Below are 21,852 nucleotides of genomic sequence, written 5' to 3'. Positions count from 1 at the left end.
ATATTAAAATATCATATCTCTTCCAAGTATTCACCATTAACACAGTTAACTGACAAATAATTTGCCTGAGCTATTGAAGATATTATATACAAAAGACACATAGAACGATAATGATACCAGTATATCAATTAGGTTGTGAGGAAAGGTTATGCACAATTAAATAATTAACAGATAATGGATTACCATTTTTTTTTTATAACATCAATGTATCTCCTATATAACCAAACATCCAGAAGAATTTCCTCTGACTGCTCACTCCCTATCAGATATTGTGTACCATCCCCTATTCCTTTGAAACATACTCTCTCCTTAAAGGGACAGTCAACACCAAAAATGTTGTTGTTTAAAAAGATAGATAATCCCTTTATTACCCATTCTCCAGTTTTGCATAACCAACACTGTTATATTAATACACATTTTACCTCTGTCATTACCTTATATCTAAGCCTCTGCAGACTGCCCCCTTATTTCAGTTCTTTTGACAGACTTGCATTTTAGCCAATCAGTGCTTACTCCTAGGTAACTTCACGTGCGTGAGCTCAATGTTATCTATGTGACACACATGAACTAACGTCCACTAGCGGTGAAAAACTGTCAAAATGCAGTAACATAAGAGGCAGCCTTCAAGGTCTAAGAAATTAGCATATGAGCCTACCTAGGTTTAGCTTTCAAATAAGAATACCAAGAGAACAAAGCAAAATTAGTTATAAAAGTACATTGGAAAGTTGTTTAAAATTACATGCCCTATTTGAATCATAAACGCTTATTTTGGACTTGACTGTCCCTTTAACTTATTCATTATTAAAACAAACTGCTCCAGGGTTGGTTTGTCCCTTATTATAAAGAATGTTGGAGTGGTGAAGGATAATAAATTCATGTGTCAAATTTTGCGTTATAGGAAAAAATCTAAGTAATATAAACACATTAATAATTTTACCCACTGTATATTAAAGGGACACTCAATCAAAATTAAACTTTCATTATTCAGGTAGAACATGCCATTTTAAACAACTTTCCAATTTACTTCCATTAACAAAATGTGCACAGTCTTTTTATATTTAAACTTTTTGAGTCACCAGCTCCTACTGAGCATGTGCAAAGATAAGTGTGTATGCATTTGTGAATGGCTGATGGCTGTCACATGGTACGTGTATGCATTTGTGATTGGCTGATGGCTGTCACATGGTACAGGGGGAGTGGAAAAAGACATAACTTTTAAAATTGTCAGAAAAAAATCTACTACTCATTTGAAGTTCAGACTAAGTGCTATTGCATTGTCTTGTTATCTTGCATTTGTTGATTATGCAAATCTACTGTGTTGACTGGTCCTTTAACTGTAAAAACATATTTTTCCACTGCCCCTAGAGAAGCCAGAGTGCATCCCATATGATCCAAAACCCTCACCCTGCGTAATCAGTGCAGCAGTTCATTTACATTTTTCTCTAACTGGTAAAACAAAGATAAAATGTCCATTTAATCGCTCACCTTTTTATCTTTGTCTTCATCTAATCTTAAAGTATTTTCTGAAGATTTCTTCATCTCATTCAGAGCTTCCAGAGCCTTATCATATTTCAGACGGTATTCATTAACTTCTTGTTCTTTTGCTTTAAATTGGGATTGAACAGCATCACTTTCACCTTTTAACTGTAAAAGCTCCTGTTTAACATGTGCATTGTCCATAGATAGCTTTTCTTTTTCCGTCATCAGGTCTTCCAGTTCAGTAGACAGCATGCTTATTTCCTTTTCTAGGGATGTCTGCAGTTCTTCAAATGACTTTTTAGTGACCATTGTTTCTTGGATAATAGATTTTTCTTCTATTAAATCCTCTTGCAAACTCTTAACCTTAGATTCCTGGATAGACAGGTGTTCTCTGAGGTTATTTCTTTCTGCTTCCAGGTCATTAATGGTGCTTTTTAAAGTTGCAACAATTTGCATACTGTCTGATGCCAACTTCTCATCATCTAATTGTTCCTCCAGATTATGCACTTCCTGTAACGTTACTGCATATTTTTCCTTCAAGTCAGTGAAATCCATCTCCACTTTGTCTTTGCATTCCATAATCTCCTGTACAATTTGATTATGCTCATCTTTATGGATAAAGTTGGATGTGATATCTTGTGAAGCCTGTTGAGTCTTACTTATTTCAGTCTGGGCTTCATTGTACAATAACGTCAGCTCGCTTACTTGTTTGTTCAACTGCTCAATAGTTTTGGCCATTGCTTCATTTACCTTCACGTCATCATCTGATACATGTCTCTCCTTCCGACTTTCTAATTCTTTCTGTGATCTTATTTCTTCCAGTTCTTCTTTATATTTAGTTTTCTCTTCGTTAATTGTTTCTATCATAGTATGATAGGACTTTTCCATTTCCTTAAGTTTTTCCATGGATACCAGGTTGACCACGTTTTGTTTCATAACATCAATTTGATGTTGTAGATCTTTTATCTCCTTCTCTTTCCTTTCATTTGCTTCTAAGACAACCCCATACTCTATTTTTAGTAATTTAAGCTCTTCAGTAATTACATTTTCTTGACTCGCTTCTGTATTGTCATTGTTAGCCTGACACACTTCTGACATTTGTTGGAAATTCTGCAGTGTGTCTTTATTTTCTTTTACTGGTTCTTGAACACTTTGGGCCAGATCTGAAGGTTCATCTACAACCTCTTCACTTAAAGATTGACAAAGGGATGTAGAAACAGGCTGGATCTGGGCATCTAATTTCTTTCTCTCTGCTTCAGAAAGGTCCAATTTAATCTGCAGGTCTTCTATAGTTTTCTCAAGCTGCATTACTTTAAATTCACTGCTTGCTATTTCAGGCTGAGACTCAAATGAAAGATCTGAATTATCTGAGGCACCTGTAGGTGATATTTCATCTTGGGGTTTGGCAGCAGATACATTTAAATCTGTGTTCGTAGAATGATACGAGTCACAGCTAATATCCATTACTGCTTCATTACTGGTCTTCTCCTGTGGATAAACACCATATAAATGTATTGCTTTATATCACGCAAAAATACACAAATAGTAATATGCATTTGTGTAGAATGTATATGTAGAAAATCCTCCAGGAACCCTTACAATATAATGACTTAAAGGGATATGAAACCCGAAAAAAATGCTTTTGCGATTCAGATAGAGTATACAATTTTAAACAACTTTCTAATTAATTTCTATGATCAATTTTTCTTGGTTCTCTTAGTATCTTTTGTTGAAAAGTAGAAACATAAGCTCAGGAAACTGTCCATGTCTGGAGAACTATATGGCAAGCAGCTTTGCAAGAATGTTATCCATTTGCGAGAGCACAATTTCCTGCCATATAGTGCTCCAGACACCGACCTAGGAATCTCTTCAACAAAGAATATCATAGGAACTAATCAAATTAGAAGATAGAAGTAAACTGAAATTTTTTTTTAAAATGGTAGGCTCTGCCTGAATAACAAAAGAAAAAATTTGGGTTTCATATCCCTTTTAAAACATTTTAATATGTGTGGTACTAATCAATACTGTGATGTTACTCACTTCCAACCTTATACTAGATTTGAAGAGTGGTCTTTTGATGGTAGTTGCCTTTAATTGTATAATTCGATCAACACAATTGTTTAAAATATATATATACTGTATATGTTCATGCACAACATGAAAATTATACACATTCCACATACCTTTAATTTTTCTTGCAATTCCTTATTTTGTAACGTTAGAGCTGCGAGTTTTGCCTGTAGCAGTGAGACCGTATCTTGGTGCTCAGCTTCCAAACTAACATCCAGCAGACTGTCTGTCCCTGAAATAATAACAATTCTTATATTACTTTCATTGCTCTTGTGTATTCACATAAATAGCACAATTAAGGTGTGGATTTTAATGGAAATAAATATTAACACGGTGTATAGCAAATAGCTTAGAATAATAATTAAAAGAATAATGGGCCATATCAATCGTTTGTAGCAAATTGCACTAAGCAGAAAGACAGAATCCATTTTTTTTTTTAAATGCTGAGATTGGCACATCAACAGTGGTGATATCTACACTAACACAGGCACAGATTGGTTAAAACACGAGCCAATCAGCACGTTTAAAATCTTCCTTAAAGGGAAATTATGCACCAATTTTCATATAAATGCATGTAATAGACATTACTATAAATAATAATATGCACAGATGCTGATCTAAAAATCCAATATGAAACCTTTTAAAAACTTACTTAGAAGCTCCCAGTTTAGCACTTTTGATTAGGTTGACTGGAACACCCAGTGAAAGCAGACGCTCCCCCCTCCCTCCCCTGCATATGAAAAGACCCTTTACACAAACAGGACTCCTAAAACTTGATTATTCAAAACCTTCCATCTAGCTAAGAGCCTTGTATAACACATAAATACTGCAAGAGTTCTCTATGAGATTGGAATATTGGCAGTGAATTTTTTTTTACTCAAAATGATGTACAACATATCAGGGTACATCTCAAGATACTGGTAATGTCCAGGTAAAACCAGGATAGGTGCTGGTACCATGACATGCCAAGAACTGAGAGATAGTTTTCTTAATAGCGCTTTTCAAATATAAAATAGTTAATCTCAGAGGCGTAACTAGAAACCACAGGGCCCAGGTGCAAGAATCTAAGTTGCGACCTCTGCACCCCCTGTAGTTCCGTCCCCGGATAATCTATCCATTTTTTACTATTCTATTTATTCATCCACACCTACAATTTCACTTTGGAATTCATTCTCATTATGGACCCGATTCTCAAAAACTCAACAGCACTGCACAATATGTTTGGCTTTACATAAATAAAAAAGTTATTCAATGTATTTATTTGTAGCGGTTTAAAAATTCAAATATGATCTTTATCGCCTAAAGCATTATATATGTAAGGAATGAAATGTCAGTATTAATTAGTAATAGCTTGCTTACCTGTGCTGTCACTTAGTCTGTCCTTATATTCTCGCTGGTAAGTATTCTCGTCCTGGGAAAAAATATTATATTTTAGTAGTCAATAAAAATAGGTTTGGGCCATTCACTTACATCTGGGTCAGGTTAAAAAACTTCCTCTGACCACATGGCTGGCATAAGAGGAGTACATCATATTACTATGGGATGAGTTGAGTAGCAGCCCTTACTGGCAGTCTATGGGTTAATATGGACACCAAGTTTCGCTGGAATTCATTGGCTTCTATTCTAAAAGATCTATATCACTTGCTGCCCAACACAATCCAGCCCTAGATGTTAAATTATGTTCTAATCCTAGATTCAATAGCCCTAAATCTCTTACGCTTAACAGGCTTAAAGGGACATTGTGCTGAATGTTTAATTTTCTCCTACTAGAAGATTCTTTGAACATTAATAGATTTTTTTTATTTTTTATTGCAAATGTTAAATTAGTCTTTTTATTATGCTCTTATTGGCTATGCAATTCTAGTATATTGAATGGTCCGTTAACATGAGATTACTTCAAGCAAATACAAGTTTAAAAAACAAACAAACAAAAAAATTATGCGGTGTATATATATATATATATATATATATATATATATATATATATATATATATATATATATATATATGTCAAGTCAAAAGAGGAAATTAGTAACTCTTAATCCAGCACATAGGGATAAGTAAAGAAAATAAAGTACAATAGATTAGTACTACCTATAGAAAACACAGTCAATTTACAGGTCAAGTTATAAATCACTTTATCCAAAGATCCAAATCAAAAGCAACAAAACATAGTATACATAATCAAAATCATTGTGGCAACAAAATTAAATTAGCTGAAAGTCCCTTTTAGAACTGTGAGTCGTATTAAGGAACCCTATATAGAGGCCTCTATTCCAGGGTATATATAAGAAATGCTTCCTGGATAACTTGTGAGACAACTACGTCCCATATATAGGTCTCCATTATTCTGAAAACGACCTGCAAGTAGTAAAAGTCTGTTTGAGGAGACAAGTAATGTGAACAGTTCCGTTGTTAATATCAAATTTTCACCACAGTGGTAATCACAGTGTTAACCATTAACCCAAGATCGACTTAGGATTAATTGTTGCAAGACAGGTAATTTTACAGTGTTCAGTAATATCGCTACTTACACAGCAGCTACTGCGGCGGTCAGTTGGTCCCAGGTATCATGTTGAATACAACTCCGCTAAGTCGATCTTGGGTTAATGGTGAACACTGTGATTACCACTGTGGTGAAAATTTGATATTAACAACGGAACTGTTCACATTACTTGTCTCCTCAAACAGACTTTTACTACTTGCAGGTCGTTTTCAGAATAATGGAGACCTATATATGGGACGTAGTTGTCTCACAAGTTATCCAGGAAGCATTTCTTATATATGCCCTGGAATAGAGGCCTCTATATAGGGTTCCTTAATACGACTCACAGTTCTAAAAGGGACTTTCAGCTAATTTAATTTTGTTGCCACAATGATTTTGATTATGTATACTATGTTTTGTTGCTTTTGATTTGGATCTTTGGATAAAGTGATTTATAACTTGACCTGTAAATTGCCTGTGTTTTCTATAGGTAGTACTAATCCATTGTACTTTATTTTCTTTACTTATCCCTATGTGCTGGATTAAGAGTTACTAATTTCCTTTTTTGACTTGACATTCAATTTATTAACTCTCCGTGCACAGGTGGAAGGTGTATAATTTTGGGGGTTTCCCCATTAGCCTTCCATTTGTGGGAAGTAATTACATATAAATGGAGTGCTGATGCATTATATTATATATATATATATATATATATATATATATATATATATATATATATATATATATATATATATATATATATATATACAAAACACGGAAGGGGACTGCACTCTCATACCGGACCGGGTACACATCCCATGACCCTGCAACATGCTCAGCCCTGGGTGCTCACCAGCACTCACAGAAAGCTGTGCTGTCCCCAGAGTCCAAGGCAGTTAACCCCAAACAGGTCTGGGTGCAAGAACCATAGGGAAAATTACAAAACAAATTAATACAACACACAGAGAAAGTCCAGCACTCACTTACAACCTCTCAGCTAAGATTTTAAAGCAAAAATGGAAAGGTTAGTTTCCGCATCTGGCCAAAAGGGACAAGCTCAGGTACCACATCAAGGTTAACTGCCTGTGACTCTGGGGACAGCACAGGTTTCTGTGAGTGCCGGTGAGCACCCAGGGCTGAGCATGTTGCAGGGTCATGGGATGTGTACCCGGTCCGGTATGAGAGTGCAGTCTCCTTCCGTGTTTTGTATATGTCTAGGGTGATTACATAAGCCTGTGCACCCTTCCCTTGTTCTCAGTTTGTTTGGATTTGAGAGCTTGCATTGTGTGGCTGTTTTAGTGTCCCAGGTATTGGAAGGGACCTTGACGTGGTACCTGGGCTTGTCCCATTTGGCCAGATGCGGTAACCAACCTTTCCATTTTTGCTTTAAAATCTTAGCTGAGAGCATGTAAGTGAGTGCTGAACTTTCTCTGTGTGTTGTATATGTATATATATATATATATATATATATATATATGTGACGTGCGGTGACCTCAGATGCTGGTGAGGCACTGGCTGTGATACCCCCAAGAAACACACACACATATATATATATATATATATATATATATATATATACATATACATACACAAAAATAGTATATATATTAATATAAACCAATTTACTTTTATTTATTTTGCCCCCTTTTCCTGCATTTAACCCTTTAGTGACAGGGTCAATTTGTCTACAATGGAACAACGTTCCGATGTAGACAAATTGAAATCCCGCAATTGTGCACGTGATCACAAGATTTCAGTAATGGGATCGGGTCAGGGGGCGTCCCTATGACACTAGGCACACCCACCAGACCGCAATCAAATACAGTAAGTGCCATTGGCTTCAGGACAGCCAAAGGGCTAGGAAGTTTTATTCCGCCCTAACGGCGCTAAAGCCCAGCACGGTTAGGACGGAATAAAACGTCATAATGGCCCTAAAAGGTTAAACAATATAAAAAAAAAAATACTATATAATACATTTTATTATCAGGCAAATATTTGAATACATCAGTTAGCAATAATTTGTGATCATCGTGTAAATGCTTCTGCTGTTAAACTAGCTAATCAACAATTAAGCTGCTGTTTTAGCTTGCATCTTCTAATATTGGACCTGATGATTAAAAGCATAAAGAGAAATCTTGCAAAATCTTTGGGGGCTTTTTTTTAGCATTATATTGTAACGTATGTGTCCCTCCTTCATATCCCAAATCCTGCACTGCTAGATAAACAGCTCTCAGGCTACAATTTGTCTTTCTAAACATTTTTGAGACACCTTGCAGTACTAACGAGATGTCTTAGATGATCTCGCCAGAGCGGAGTGCTTAAAGGGACACTAAACCTAATTTTTTTCTTTCATGATTCAGATAGAGCATGCAATTTTAAGCAACTTTCTAGTTTACTCCTATTATACAATTTTCTTCATTCTCTTGCTATCTTTATTTGAAAAAGCAGGAATCTAAGCTAAGGACCCGGACCATTTTAGGTTCAGCACCCTGCTGATTGGTGGCTACATTTAGTCACCAATCAGCAAGCGCAACCCAGGTGCTGAAACAAAAATGGGCCGGCTCCTAAGCTTACATTCATGCTTTTCAAATAAAGATAGCAAGAGAATGAAGAACAATTTATAATTTGAGTAAATTAAAAAGTTTCTTAAAATTGCATGTCTGAATCATGAAAGAAAAAAGAAAATTTAGTTTAGTATCTATTTAAATATACCAGCCCATTGTGTCTTCAGGTTAGTTGGTCAATTTCACAGACACACAAAAAAAAATCTGCATTAATTTTCTAACTTTACCTTGCTTGTGTGCTCTGGAAAAAAAACCTGGCTTTTTGCAGACAGTGGAGTAGAAGTGGATGACACAGGAGAGGACAGATCGCTGAGCTAAAAGGAAACAAATATGATTTGATGATTATAGTAATGCACACACTTTGAACAAACAGCTACTTCTGAGGCCACAGCTGTGTGCCAAAGCTTTACAAATATGCCAAAGAATTTGATCTGCTTTCTTAAAGGGACAGTAAACCTACAAAATAATGTTATAAAATTCTGCACACAGTGCAGTATATAACAATAGCTTAGCGCAAACTTTATACATCAAAGTATTACAGAGATATTTTATCACAAAGTTCAATTTTCCAGAACGCCGCTCTTGGCTCTACTGAGCGGGTCTTTTTTTTCCTAAGCGCATCGCGGGCACGCTGTCTAGTCACAGCGCGCCCGATTGCGCCATTAAACTGAATGTAGCTTGCTCCTACTCTGGTCTGGTAGCGGGAGTGAGCTACATTCAGTTTAATGACTAGACAGCGTGCCCGTGATGCGCTTCTGGAAAATTTTACTTTGTAATATAATATCTCTGATATACTTTGATGTATAAAGTTGGCACTAAGCTAATGTTATGTAATTCTGCACTATGTATATATTATTTTGTAGGTTTACTGTCCCTTTAAGAAAATTTGATAAAAATTATTACATTTTCTTTTTTTTATAAAACTAAATACTGAATTCAATTATTTTTACTTTAAAGGGACATTCTAATGCAAAAATAACATGCTCTGTTATGTTAGAATGTGACGTTTTAGCTTTAGTGGCCCTAGATAACTATGTTTAATTATTACAAAGGAGTGATTGACAGCTAATATATTATTTACTAAAACAAATTACATACCTCTTGTTTTTGTGTAAAAATTGTGTTTGTCCCAAAAAATGAATGGTAATAAAAATTATAGATGGGCAGAAATGACAGTGGTAAGCCCCATCTGGAAGCAGCAGTAGTACCATGGGCTGTTAAAGGGATATTCCGGTCAAAATGTAAATGCATGTAGATGAATTACATCTTTGCATAGAAACATATTTGCAATATAAATGTATTGGCAATAATGCTTCTAGTAAAAGTTATCACTGTTTTAGTATTAACATTTTTCTCTGCACGTGCATGTGAAGCATTGCTAGATATTCTCAGTGCGCCAGCATTTTAAATATTGCAGCTGCTCAGAGCGCCAGTGTTTTTTTATCATATCAGCAATTAACAAATTGAGTCATTACCAGATGGTACAAGCACCTTAGGCTCTCTTAGCAAGTGTTGCGTTTAAAATGCTGGTGCACGGTGCATACTTAAATACACTTCTGAAACAGCTATAGCTTTTATTAGAAGCATTTTTGCGAATGTATATTACAAAAATGTTTCTATTCAAAACTGAAATGTACCCATGTGGATTCCAATTTGTCCCTTTAAGTCATCAGCTTCTGGAGTAGCAAAGCTACATGATCCTTAAACCTTTGCCTGACAAACAGACACATTGCCAATGTCACCCCCCCCCCCCCATCTAGCTATAAAATGGGTACTTGTCCCATTTGGAGCCATATTATAGGTAGAGACGGGAGCACTCGAGCCCTTTGTGTGTAACAGAACCTTGCAAACTGACAGAACTGAGGAAACACAGAGATTATCTTGTTAAAGTTATACCTCAGTTTATTTCTCCTGAATACCATAATGTTACAGCTGCAACTGCTTGTTTAATGCTATTTGGTGTAAATTGTAATAGATATCAAAAAACATTTTTACTAACACCATGCTATCTAGGTATGTATTATCATGCAGTTAATCTTCAGCATCACAAAATATATATAAAGTATGTATATATACAGTAAATATATATATATATATATATGAAATGTTTTAATCAACAGGAGAAATCCAGGAGAAATCAACCAGGATGAAGAAAGACAGGGATTTCAGCACTCTTTTTGAAAAATATTATTTTTTACTAGCACAATAATAGAAATAGATAACAAAGGAGTTGGTGTGGAGGGCCCCTCCCCCCACACACACAGTACGAAAAGTGGAATATATACAAAACAATTATTCAAATCAAATTGCAACAATAAATATATCACAATAGTAGTATCAGATGTATCAAATCTAATACACTAAACCTGACCGATCAGGGGATGTGCGGGTTGAATTGCCCGAGAAATGTTTATGTCTACAAGTAAGAAAAAGGCAACATGAATATGGTGATAAGGCACGTCATTCTTTCTACACCCTGCTGCACACAGCACCCCATTTTAGTGGTCTCAGCTGGGCAGGTAAATGGCAAGTGGGATCTAAGAAAGAAGTGACAGTCTTAAAAATACGGTACAATAATATCAGGCATACCAGGTAATTGTGTACACATAGAATCTTATATACAGAGGGAACGTGTACTGCAAAGATCAACTACACCCTGCTGCTACCGACGCCTCACCAGCTGAGGTATATATTGCCGGGCAGGTTATGAAAGTGGCATCTAAGTGATCAATGCTGAAACACCCTCAGGATATGTACAAAAGTGTATGAACGTAACACTCAAATTTACATATAGTATGTACAAATCGTCACACACAATCTGGATATAATAATATAAGCGGTCATATGTTAGGTTTAGAACAGTAATTTTCAAGCGATGATATAAGCACATGCAGTTAGAGCAAGCAAGCAAGCGTATTAGTGCTTAAAATAAATCCATTCATTTGTATGCAGGCCTGAATTTCTGTTCTTTAGTTTAAAGTCCTTTATTATTCCTGAATGAATCTGAACGCCCTCTCGACAGAGCAGCGTTTGCCAAATATTAGTGCACAGTGTTACCAACAGTAATCCAAAGTTTCTTTAGAATGCCTGGAAAGTGACCATAAAGACGTGCTGGAAGTTACTTTCACCAAGGCACAAACACGAAGCCCGTTGTTAATCTTGGACGCACGGGTGAAACGCGCATTGGCATAGGTCCAGCCGACCGGATCATGTGATGTGCGTGTTTGTGCCTTGGTGAAAGTAACTTCCAGCACGTCTTTATGGTCACTTTCCAGGCATTCTAAAGAAACTTTGGATTACTGTTGGTAACACTCGCCGCGGCTTTAAAGAAACTTGGCATGGCTGAATAAGTATCTGGACACTGACTGCATCTTTCAGGTCGTATGGTTCCTTATTATTACCTTTTGCTCTCAACTGTGCTAATCAGCTTTAACACTGTGCACTAATATTTGGCAAACGCTGCTCTGTCGAGAGGGCGTTCAGATTCATTCAGGAATAATAAAGGACTTTAAACTAAAGAACAGAAATTCAGGCCTGCTTACAAATGAATGGATTTATTTTAAGCACTAATACGCTTGCTTGCTTGCTCTAACTGCATGTGCTTATATCATCGCTTGAAAATTACTGTTCTAAACCTAACATATGACCGCTTATATTATTATATCCAGATTGTGTGTGACGATTTGTACATACTATATGTAAATTTGAGTGTTACGTTCATACACTTTTGTACATATCCTGAGGGTGTGTCGGCATTGATCACTTAGATCCCACTTTCATAACCTGCCCGGCAATATATACCTCAGCTGGTGAGGCGTCGGTAGCAGCAGGGTGTAGTTGATCTTTGCAGTACACTTTCCCTCTGTATATAAGATTCTATGTGTACACAATTACCTGGTATGCCTGATATTATTGTACCGTATTTTTAAGACTGTCACTTCTTTCTTAGATCCCACTTGCCATTTACCTGCCCAACTGAGACCACTAAAATGGGGTGCTGTGTGCAGCAGGGTGTAGAAAGAATGACGTGCCTTATCACCATATTCATGTTGCCTTTTTCTTACTTGTAGATATAAACATTTCTCAGGCAATTCAACCCGCACATCCCCTGATCGGTCAGGTTTAGTGTATTAGATTTTATACATCTGATACTACTACTATTGTGATATATTTATTGTTGCAATTTGATTTGAATAATTGTTTTGTATATATTCCACTTTTCGCACTGTGTGTGGGGGGGGGGGGGGGGGAGGCCCTCCACACCAACTCCTTTGTTATCTATTTCTATTACTGTGCTAGTAAAAAATAATATTTTTCAAAAAGAGTGCTGAAATCCCTGTCTTTCTTCATCCTGGTTGATTTCTCCTGGATGATTTCTCCTGTTGATTAAAACATTTCATATTTGTATAAGGGTCTGCACCACCATTAAAAAGAGAAGGTATAGCAGGTTGAGGCCACCTCTGGAAAAATAGCCTATAGCAAATGCTTCTCTCCTGTACATATTTCTTGAGATTATATATATATATATATATATATATATATATATATATATATATATATATATATATATATATATATATATATATATATATATATATATATATAGTGTAGTGATAATTAGCATACTGTGTCACTCAGGCTTAAAAGGGACAGTCTAGACAGAATTAAACTTTCATGATCCAGATAGGGCATGTCATTTTAAACAACTTTCCAATTTACTTTTATCATCAAATTTGCTTTGTTTCCTTGGTGGTATATTTCAAAAGCTAAACCTAGGTAGGCTGCTTTCTAAACCACTGAAAACCACCTCTTAGCTCAGAGCATTTTGAAAGTTTTTCACAGTTAGACAGTACTAGTTCATGTGTGTCATATAGATAACATTGTGCTCACTCCCATGGACCTATTTAGGAGTCTGCACTGGTTGGCTAAACTGCATGTCTGTCAAAAGTACTAAGATAAGGGGGCAGTCTGCAGAGGCTTAGATACAAGGTAATCACAGAGGTAAAACATATATTAATATAACTGTGTTGGTTATGCAAAACTGGGGAATGGGTAATAAAGGGATTATCTATCTTTTAATCAATAAAAATTCTGGTGTAGACTGTCCCTTTAAAGGGACATGAAACCCAAACTTTTTTTCTTTCATGATTCAGAAAGAGCATGTGATTTTAAACGACTTTCCAATTTGCTTCTATTATTTAATTTGCTTCCTTGTCTTGTTATCCTTTGCTGAAAGGTTTAAATAAATATGCTCAGGAGGAGCAAACAACCGAGGTTATAGCTGCTGATTGGTGGCTGCATATATATACAGATTGTCATTGGCTCACCCATGTGTTCAATTAGAAACCAGTAGTGCATTGCTGCTCCTTCAACAAAGGATACCAAGAAAATGTAGCAAATTTGATAATAGAAGTAAATTGGAAAGATGCTTAAAATTGGATGTTCTACCTAAAACACGAAAAGGAAATTTATGCTTACCTGATAAATTTATTTCTTTTACGATATGACGAGTCCACGGATTTCATCCTTACTTATGGGATTACGCCTCCTGTTAAGCAGGAAGTGGCAAAGAGCACCACAGCAGAGCTGTATATATAGCTCCTCCCTTCCCTCCCACTCCAGTCATTCGACCGAAGTTAGGAAGAGAAAGGAAAAGCCAAAAGGTGCAGAGGTGACTAAAGTGTAACAAAAAATAAGTAAATACCCGTCTTAGAAATGACAGGGTGGGCCATGGACTTGTCATATCGTAAAAGAAATGCATTTATCAGGTAAGCATAAATTTCCTTTTCTTTTACAAGATATGACGAGTCCACGGATTTCATCCTTACTTATGGGATACAATACCAAAGCTATAGGACACGGATGAAAGGGAAGGACAAGACAGGAACCTAAATGGAAGACACCACTGCTTGAAGAACCTTTCTCCCAAAACCAGCCTCAGAAGAAGCAAAAGTATCAAATTTGTAAAATTTGGAAAAAGTGTTAAGAGACAACCAAGTTGCAGCCTTGCAAATCTGTTCAACAGAAGCATCATTTTTAAATGCCCATAAGGAAGCCACAGCCCTAGTAGAATGAGCCGTAATTCTTTCAGGAGGCTGTTGTCCAGCAGTCTCATACGCCAGACGGATGATACTCTTCAGCCAAAAAGAAAGAGAGGTAGCCGTAACTTTCTGGCCCCTACGCTTTCCAGAAAAAACAACAAATAATGAAGATGATTGACGAAATTTCTTAGTTGCCTGCAAGTAAAACTTCAGGGCACGGACCACGTCCAAGTTATGCAACAGACGCTCCTTCTTAGAAGAAGGATTAGGACATAATGAAGGAACAACAATTTCATGATTAATATTCTTATATGAAACAACCTTAGGAAGGAAACCAGGTTTGGTACGTAAAACCACCTTATCAGAATGGAAGATAAGATAAGGCGAGTCACATTGTAACGCCGAAAGCTCAGAAACTCTACGAGCAGAAGAAATAGCAACCAAAAATAAAACTATCCAAGATAACAACTCCATATCTATGGAATGCATGGGTTCAAACGGAACCCCTTGAAGCACATTTAGAACTAAATTCAAACTCCAGGGTGGAGCAATAGGTCTAAACACAGGCTTGGTTCTGGTCAGAGCCTGACAAAAGGACTGAACGTCTGGAACATCTGCCAAACGTTTGTGTAGTAAAATCGACAAAGCAGAGATTTGTCCCTTTAAGGAACTTGCTGATAACCCTTTCTCCAATCCTTCTTGGAGAAAAGATAGAATCCTTGGAATCCTAACTGTACTCCATGAGTAGCCCTTGAATTCGCACCAATAAAGATATTTACGCCATATCTTATGATAGATCTTTCTAGTAACAGGCTTACGTGCCTGAATCAAAGTATCAATGACCGAATCAGAGAACCGCCGCTTAGATAAAATCAAGCATTCAATCTCCAAGCAGTCAGTTGCAGAGAAACTAGATTTGGATGTTGGAAGGGTCCCTGAATAAGAAGGTCCTGCCTCAATGGAAGCTTCCACGGCGGCAGAGAGGACATGTCCACTAGATCGGCATACCAAGTCCTGGCGCAGGCGCGATCAGAATTACTGAAGCCCTCTCCTGTTTGATCCGAGCAATCACCCGGGGAAGGAGAGCAAACGGTGGAAACACATAAGCTAGGTTGAACAACCAAGGCACTGCCAAGGCATCTATCAGTTCGGCCTGAGGATCCCTTGACCTGGATCCGTATCTTGGGAGCTTGGCATTCTGACGAGACGCCATCAGATCCAATTCCGGTCTGCCCCATCTGAGAATAAGGGTGGCAAAGACCTCCGGATGGAGTTCCCACTCCCCCGGATGAAACGTCTATCTGCTTAAAAAGTCAGCTTCCCAGTTGTCCACTCCTGGGATGTAGATTGCTGACAGATAACAACAGTGAGCCTCCGCCCACCGAATTATCTTGGATACTTCTGTCATCGCTAAGGAACTCCTTGTTCCTCCCTGATGATTGATGTAAGCCACAGTCGTGATGTTGTCCAACTGAATACGGATGAATTTGGCCAAAGTCAACTGAGGCCAAGCCTGAAGCGCATTGAATATTGCTCTCAATTCCAGAATATTGATTGGGAGTAGAGACTCTGACCGAGTCCACACACCCTGAGCCTTCAGGGAATTCCAGACTGCACCCCAACCTAGTAGACTGGCGTCCGTTGTCACTATCACCCATGAGGGTCTGCGGAAGCATGTCCCTTGGGACAGATGATCCGGCGACAACCACCAAAGAATAGAGTCTCGTCTCCTTATCCAGATCTATCTAAGGAGACAAATTTGCATAATCTCCATTCCACTGCCTGAGCATGCTCAGTTATAGCGGTCTGAGATGAAAACGAGCAAACGGAATGTCCATTGCCGCCACCATCAATCCAATTACCTCCATGCACTGAGCCACTGATGGCCGAGGATTGGACTGAAGGGCTCGTCATGTATTCAGAATCTTTAACTTTCTGACCTCTGTCAAGAAAATTTTCATGGATATGGAATCTATTAGAATTCCCAAGAAGGGAACCCTGGTCTGTGGAATTAATTAACTCTTTTCTAGATTCACCTTCCACCCGTGAGTCCTCAGAAAGGACAGAACCATGTCTGTATGAGATTTTGTCAGATGGTAAGACGATGCCTGGATCAGAATATCGTCTAGATAAGGCGCCACTGCAATACCCCGTGGCCTGAGAACCGCCAGAAGGGACCCTAGAACCTTGGAGAAGATCCTTGGTGCTGTGGCCAACCCGAAGGGAAGAGCCACAAACTGAAAATGTTTGTCCAGGAAGGCAAATCTTAGGAACTGATGATGATCCTTGTGGATAGGAATATGAAGATATGCATCCTTCAAGTCCACGGTAGTCATATATTGACCCTCCTGGATCAATGGGAGAATTGTTTGAATAGTCTCCATCTTGAAGGATGGGACTCTGAGAAACTTGTTTAGACTCTTGAGATCTAAAATGGGTCTGAACGTTCCCTCTTTTTTGGGAACCACGAAAAGATCTGAGTAAAATCCCTATCCCTGTTCCAGTATTGGAACGGGAAGGATTACTCCCATAGTAGAGAGGTCTTTTACACAACGTAAGAACGCCTCTTTTTGTCTGTTCTACAGACAATCGTGAAAGAAGAAACTTCCCCCTTGGGAGAGAATTTTTGAATTCCAGTTGATACCCTTTGGACATGATTTCCAGTGTCCAGTAGTCCTGAACTTCTCTTATCCAAGCCTGGGTAAAGAGAGAAAGTCTGCCCCTACTAGATCCAGTCCCGGATCGGGGGCCGCCCCTTCATGCTGTCTTGGGATCAGCAGTGGGCTTCTTGGGTTGTTTACCTTTGTTCCAAGCCTGGTTGGGTCTCTAGACAGACTTGGCTTGAGCAAAATTTCCTTCCTGTTTAGCAGATGAAGAAGCAGGGACTCCTTTGAAATTCCGAAAGGAACGAAAATGATTTTGTTTACCCCCAGTTTAGCTGCTTTATCCTGAGGTAGGAGATGACCCTTACCTCCTGTAATGCCAGAAATGATTTCTTTCAAGTCAGGCCCGAATAGGGTTTTCCCTTTGAAAGGAATAGCCAAAAGCTTTGACTTAGATGACACATCAGCAGACCAAGATTTTAACCATAACACTCTAAAATGGCAAATCCGGCATTCTTAGCCGCCAATTTGGCAATCTGAAAGGTGGCATTAGTAATAAAAGAATTAGCCAGCTTAAGAGCCTTAATTCTTCTTAATAATTCCCGAGATTCTCTTAGGAACCGGAAAAACATCAGGGTAAGCAGGCACCTCTAAGTATTTGTCCATCTTACACAATTTCTCTGGTGGCACCACAATAGAGTCACAGTCATCCAGAGTCGCTAAAACTTCCCGAAGTAACAGGCGGAGGTGTTCAAGCTTAAATCTAAAGGACATGATGTCCGAATCCGTCTGAGGTAACATACTTCCTGAATCGGAAGTTCCCTGACTCCCAATTCAAATCCCTGTGAGGGTACATCGGAAAACAGAATTTATGTTTACCTGATAAATTACTTTCTCCAACGGTGTGTCCGGTCCACGGCGTCATCCTTACTTGTGGGATATTCTCTTCCCCAACAGGAAATGGCAAAGAGCCCAGCAAAGCTGGTCACATGATCCCTCCTAGGCTCCGCCTTCCCCAGTCATTCGACCGACGTAAAGGAGGAATATTTGCATAGGAGAAATCATATGATACCGTGGTGACTGTAGTTAGAGAAAATAAATCATCAGACCTGATTAAAAAACCAGGGCGGGCCGTGGACCGGACACACCGTTGGAGAAAGTAATTTATCAGGTAAACATAAATTCTGTTTTCTCCAACATAGGTGTGTCCGGTCCACGGCGTCATCCTTACTTGTGGGAACCAATACCAAAGCTTTAGGACACGGATGATGGGAGGGAGCAAATCAGGTCACCTATATGGAAGGCACCACGGCTTGCAAAACCTTTCTCCCAAAAATAGCCTCAGAAGAAGCAAAAGTATAAAATTTGTAAAATTATGTAAAAGTGTGCAGTGAAGACCAAGTCGCTGCCTTACATATCTGATCAACAGAAGCCTCGTTCTTGAAGGCCCATGTGGAAGCCACGGCCCTAGTGGAATGAGCTGTGATTCTTTCAGGAGGCTGCCGTCCGGCAGTCTCATAAGCCAATCTGATGATGCTTTTAAGCCAAAAAGAGAGAGAGGTAGAAGTTGCTTTTTGACCTCTCCTTTTACCAGAATAAACAACAAACAAGGAAGATGTTTGTCTGAAATCCTTTGTAGCCTCTAAATAGAATTTTAGAGCACGAACTACATCCAAATTGTGCAACAAACGTTCCTTCTTTGAAACTGGATTCGGACACAAAGAAGGCACGACTATCTCCTGGTTTATATTTTTGTTAGAAACAACTTTCGGAAGAAAACCAGGTTTAGTACGCAAAACCACCTTATCTGCATGGAACACCAGATAAGGAGGAGAACACTGCAGAGCAGATAACTCTGAAACTCTTCTAGCAGAAGAAATTGCAACCAAAAACAAAACTTTCCAAGATAATAACTTGATATCAACGGAATGTAGGGGTTCAAACGGAACCCCCTGAAGAACTGAAAGAACTAAATTGAGACTCCAAGGAGGAGTCAAAGGTTTGTAAACAGGCTTGATTCTAACCAGAGCCTGAACAAAAGCTTGAACATCTGGCACAGCCGCCAGCTTTTTGTGAAGTAAAACAGATAAAGCAGAAATCTGTCCCTTCAAAGAACTTGCAGATAATCCTTTCTCCAAACCTTCTTGAAGAAAGGATAGAATCTTAGGAATTTTTATCTTGTTCCATGGGAATCCTTTAGATTCACACCAACAGATATATTTTTTCCATATTTTATGGTAGATTTTTCTAGTTACAGGCTTTCTGGCCTGAACAAGAGTATCAATGACAGAATCTGAGAACCCTCGCTTAGATAAAATCAAGCGTTCAATCTCCAAGCAGTCAGTTGGAGTGAGGCCAGATTCGGATGTTCGAACGGACCTTGAACAAGAAGGTCCTGTCTCAAAGGTAGCTTCCATGGTGGAGCCGATGACATATTCACCAGATCTGCATACCAAGTCCTGCGTGGCCACGCAGGAGCTATCAAGATCACCGATACCCTCTCCTGTTTGATCCTGGCTACCAGCCTGGGAATGAGAGGAAACGGTGGGAACACATAAGCTAGGTTGAAGCTCCAAGGTGCTACTAGTGCATCCACTAGAGTCGCCTTGGGATCCCTGGATCTGGACCCGTAGCAAGGAACCTTGAAGTTCTGACGAGACGCCATCAGATCCATGTCTGGAATGCCCCACAATTGAATTATTTGGGCAAAGATTTCCGGATGGAGTTCCCACTCCCCCGGATGAAATGTCTGACGACTCAGAAAATCCGCTTCCCAATTTTCCACTCCTGGGATGTGGATTGCAGACAAGTGGCAGGAGTGAGTCTCCGCCCATTGAATTATTTTGGTCACTTCTTCCATCGCCAGGGAACTCCTTGTTCCCCCCTGATGGTTGATATACGCAACAGTCGTCATGTTGTCTGATTGAAACCGTATGAATTTGGCCTTTGCTAGCTGAGGCCAAGCCTTGAGAGCATTGAATATTGCTCTCAGTTCCAGAATATTTATCGGGAGAAGAGATTCTTCCCGAGACCATAGACCCTGAGCTTTCAGGGGTTCCCAGACCGCGCCCCAGCCCACCAGACTGGCGTCGGTCGTGACAATGACCCACTCTGGTCTGCGGAAGCTCATCCCTTGTGACGGGTTGTCCAGGGTCAGCCACCAACGGAGTGAATCTCTGGTCCTCTGATCTACTTGTATCGTCGGAGACAAGTCTGTATAATCCCCATTCCACTGACTGAGCATGCACAGTTGTAATGGTCTTAGATGAATTCGCGCAAAAGGAACTATGTCCATTGCCGCGACCATCAAACCTATTACTTCCATGCACTGCGCTATGGAAGGAAGAAGAACAGAATGAAGTACTTGACAAGAGCTTAGAAGTTTTGATTTTCTGGCCTCTGTCAGAAAAATCCTCATTTCTAAGGAGTCTATTATTGTTCCCAAGAAGGGAACTCTTGTTGACGGAGATAGAGAACTTTTTTCTACGTTCACTTTCCACCCGTGAGATCTGAGAAAGGCCAGGACAATGTCCGTATGAGCCTTTGCTTGTGGTAGAGACGACGCTTGAATCAGTATGTCGTCCAAGTAAGGTACTACTGCAATGCCCCTTGGTCTTAGCACCGCTAGAAGGGACCCTAGTACCTTTGTGAAAATTCTTGGAGCAGTGGCTAATCCGAATGGAAGTGCCACAAACTGGTAATGCTTGTCCAGAAAGGCGAACCTTAGGAACCGATGATGTTCCTTGTGGATAGGAATATGTAGATACGCATCCTTTAAATCCACCGTGGTCATGAATTGACCTTCCTGGATGGTAGGAAGAATTGTCCGAATGGTTTCCATTTTGAACGATGGAACCTTGAGAAATTTGTTTAGGATCTTGAGATCTAAGATTGGTCTGAATGTTCCCTCTTTTTTGGGAACTATGAACAGATTGGAGTAGAATCCCATCCCTTGTTCTCCTAATGGAACCGGATGAATCACTCCCATTTTTAACAGGTCTTCTACACAATGTAAGAATGCCTGTCTTTTTATGTGGTCTGAAGACAATTGAGACCTGTGGAACCTCCCCCTTGGGGGTAGCTCCTTGAATTCCAGAAGATAACCTTGGGAGACTATTTCTAGCGCCCAAGGATCCAGAACATCTCTTGCCCAAGCCTGAGCGAAGAGAGAAAGTCTGCCCCCCACCAGATCCGGTCCCGGATCGGGGGCCAACATCTCATGCTGTCTTGGTAGCAGTGGCAGGTTTCTTGGCCTGCTTACCTTTGTTCCAGCCTTGCATTGGCCTCCAGGCTGGCTTGGTTTGAGAAGTATTACCCTCTTGCTTAGAGGATGTAGAACTTGAGGCTGGTCCGTTTCTGCGAAAGGGACGAAAATTTGGTTTATTTTTAGCCTTAAAAGACCTATCCTGAGGAAGGGCGTGGCCCTTACCCCCAGTGATATCTGAAATAATCTCTTTCAAGTCAGGGCCAAACAGCGTTTTCCCCTTGAAAGGTATGTTAAGCAATTTGTTCTTGGAAGACGCATCCGCTGACCAAGATTTTAGCCAAAGCGCTCTGGGCGCCACAATAGCAAACCCTGAATTTTTCGCCGCTAATCTAGCTAATTGCAA

General features: G+C 39.1%; 1 protein-coding gene across 3 annotated transcripts in view; it reads right to left on the bottom strand.

The window, feature by feature from the left end:
* Positions 1 to 21,852, bottom strand: part of RAI14 (retinoic acid induced 14) — a 484,372-nt gene that overhangs the window by 25,975 nt on the left and 436,545 nt on the right. For all 3 annotated transcript variants that reach the window (XM_053701194.1, XM_053701193.1, XM_053701195.1), the window contains 4 exons: positions 8,826 to 8,912; positions 4,909 to 4,960; positions 3,663 to 3,781; positions 1,486 to 2,967 (listed from right to left, as the gene is read on the bottom strand). In XM_053701194.1, coding sequence (XP_053557169.1) covers positions 1,486 to 2,967; positions 3,663 to 3,781; positions 4,909 to 4,960; positions 8,826 to 8,912 — 1,740 coding nt within the window. The remainder of the gene's footprint in view (positions 1 to 1,485; positions 2,968 to 3,662; positions 3,782 to 4,908; positions 4,961 to 8,825; positions 8,913 to 21,852) is intronic.

The sequence above is a fragment of the Bombina bombina genome, chromosome 2, assembly GCF_027579735.1.
Source record: "Bombina bombina isolate aBomBom1 chromosome 2, aBomBom1.pri, whole genome shotgun sequence".
Classification (NCBI taxonomy): Eukaryota; Metazoa; Chordata; class Amphibia; order Anura; family Bombinatoridae; genus Bombina; species Bombina bombina.
The sequence above is the reverse complement of the archived record's forward strand: the minus strand, read 5'-3'. Positions and strand labels throughout refer to the sequence as shown.